At 38.8% G+C, this 1,628-nt stretch overlaps 1 protein-coding gene across 3 annotated transcripts in view; it reads right to left on the reverse strand.

The window, feature by feature from the left end:
* Window positions 1–1,628, reverse strand: part of Cplane1 (ciliogenesis and planar polarity effector 1) — a 134,985-nt gene that overhangs the window by 77,506 nt on the left and 55,851 nt on the right. For all 3 annotated transcript variants that reach the window (XM_010605485.2, XM_010605486.2, XM_010605483.2), the window contains exon 31: window positions 795–872. In XM_010605485.2, the coding sequence (XP_010603787.1) occupies window positions 795–872 (78 nt within the window). The remainder of the gene's footprint in view (window positions 1–794; window positions 873–1,628) is intronic.

A 1,628-nucleotide genomic window follows, 5' to 3' on the forward strand; every position in this document is an offset into this window, starting at 1 on the left:
TATATTTGGTACTGGGGATCGAACGCGGGTCCTGGTGCTTGTGAGGCAGGCAGCAGAACCACTGAGCTAAATACATCCCTGGACTTAGATTTATTCGAGTTTAGAATCATTCCCTTTCAGCAATAATATCCGCTTTCAATGAACATTCAAAATGCTCAAAAACAAAACTCTGGCAAATCCATGAAAAACAGGCATCACAACTTATGTGCTTATTTTAAGAAAACTTTATTGGCCTTTGCTTTCAACAACTAGTAAGAAGACCAATTCTAATAATATTAATTTCTTCTGAAGTAAAGCTGTGCTGTATTTTCCTACTGTATTTTAGCAAGGTTTCTAAGCATTAAACAATCTTTCAACCTGTTAAAAATTTAAAAGACATATAAATATAATTCTGAAGAGGAGTACATGCTATCACAAACTAAAAGCTGAAAATGAGCACCAATTACACCTTTCAAATATATATCCACAATATTTTTCCTGAAATAATTGCTCTAACATAATTTCTGTTTGTCTTTAAGCATACAGGAAAAACTAAACGATGTCAGTAGATATAACACATTATAAATTACATACACTGTAAAACTTGAAAACTAATAGAGGAAAATATTTGAATAACTAAGATGTCATAAACATACACCTACATTGCTCTTCAAGTTGCTTTTGTTTTTTTCTTAGGTTTTAATCAAAATGTTTACCACTTATTTCAAATCGGTACAACCAAACATCAATTCATACTCTTATTTATTTGTAAAACATGATTATTTCAAAACGGTACAGTGAATAAAAATTCTTACCTAGAAATTTCTGAACTTGTATCTACACAAAATGAATGAGAAGTGGTATGCTCAGGATTTGCAAAGGCTTCAATCATACTATAAAAAAGAATAAGCAATTAGGTAGCAATATATTCTCTCCCTAATCTAAGGTATGGGTGATCTAATGCTCAGCCATCTAAGAATCTAAACATCCTCTTACTTTTTCTAATGCTTAGCTCATAATCATAATCTGTTTACATTTGTCTCCATAGCAATTTGGAAGAGATTCAAACAAAAACAAATATGTCTGGATGACTTAACACACGATGAAGTACACTGTTGATTGCTCAGGAACAAGACATAAGAATCTGAAATGAGGGGACATGAGATCATTGGGACTCAAAATTTCTCCTAGGGAATATGTGGACATTTTGGTTAGAATACTGGAGAGCTCATTGTCACATGTGCAACAGTAAACGCTAGTTTTCCTGGATAGAAATAGCTGTATTACTTGTAAGGAAGGGCTCAGTGGTAAACCATGAGCAAAGCCTTGGGTTTCATCCCCACCATCAAAAAACAAAAAAAAAAAACCTCCATCAAAACCCAACAAATAGAGGCCCCGATCCACCGCTGGAAGGAGAACCATGCCTGCTCCCGACCCAGCAGCCATCGCTCAAGCACCGGGAGGTAGGCCGGGCAGATCCACCGCGGGAAGAACCACGCCTGCTCCCGACCCAGCCACCACCGCTCAAGCGCCGGGAGGTAGGCCGGGCCCCGATCCAACGCGGGAAGGAGAACCACGCCTGCTCCCGACCCAGCAGCCATCGCTCAAGTGCCTGGAAGGTAGCCGCGTGCGCCCCTGAACCCCCATAA

Source organism: Fukomys damarensis, unplaced genomic scaffold (assembly GCF_012274545.1).
Source record: "Fukomys damarensis isolate Sample0158 unplaced genomic scaffold, DMR_v1.0_HiC HiC_scaffold_1, whole genome shotgun sequence".
Classification (NCBI taxonomy): domain Eukaryota; kingdom Metazoa; phylum Chordata; class Mammalia; order Rodentia; family Bathyergidae; genus Fukomys; species Fukomys damarensis.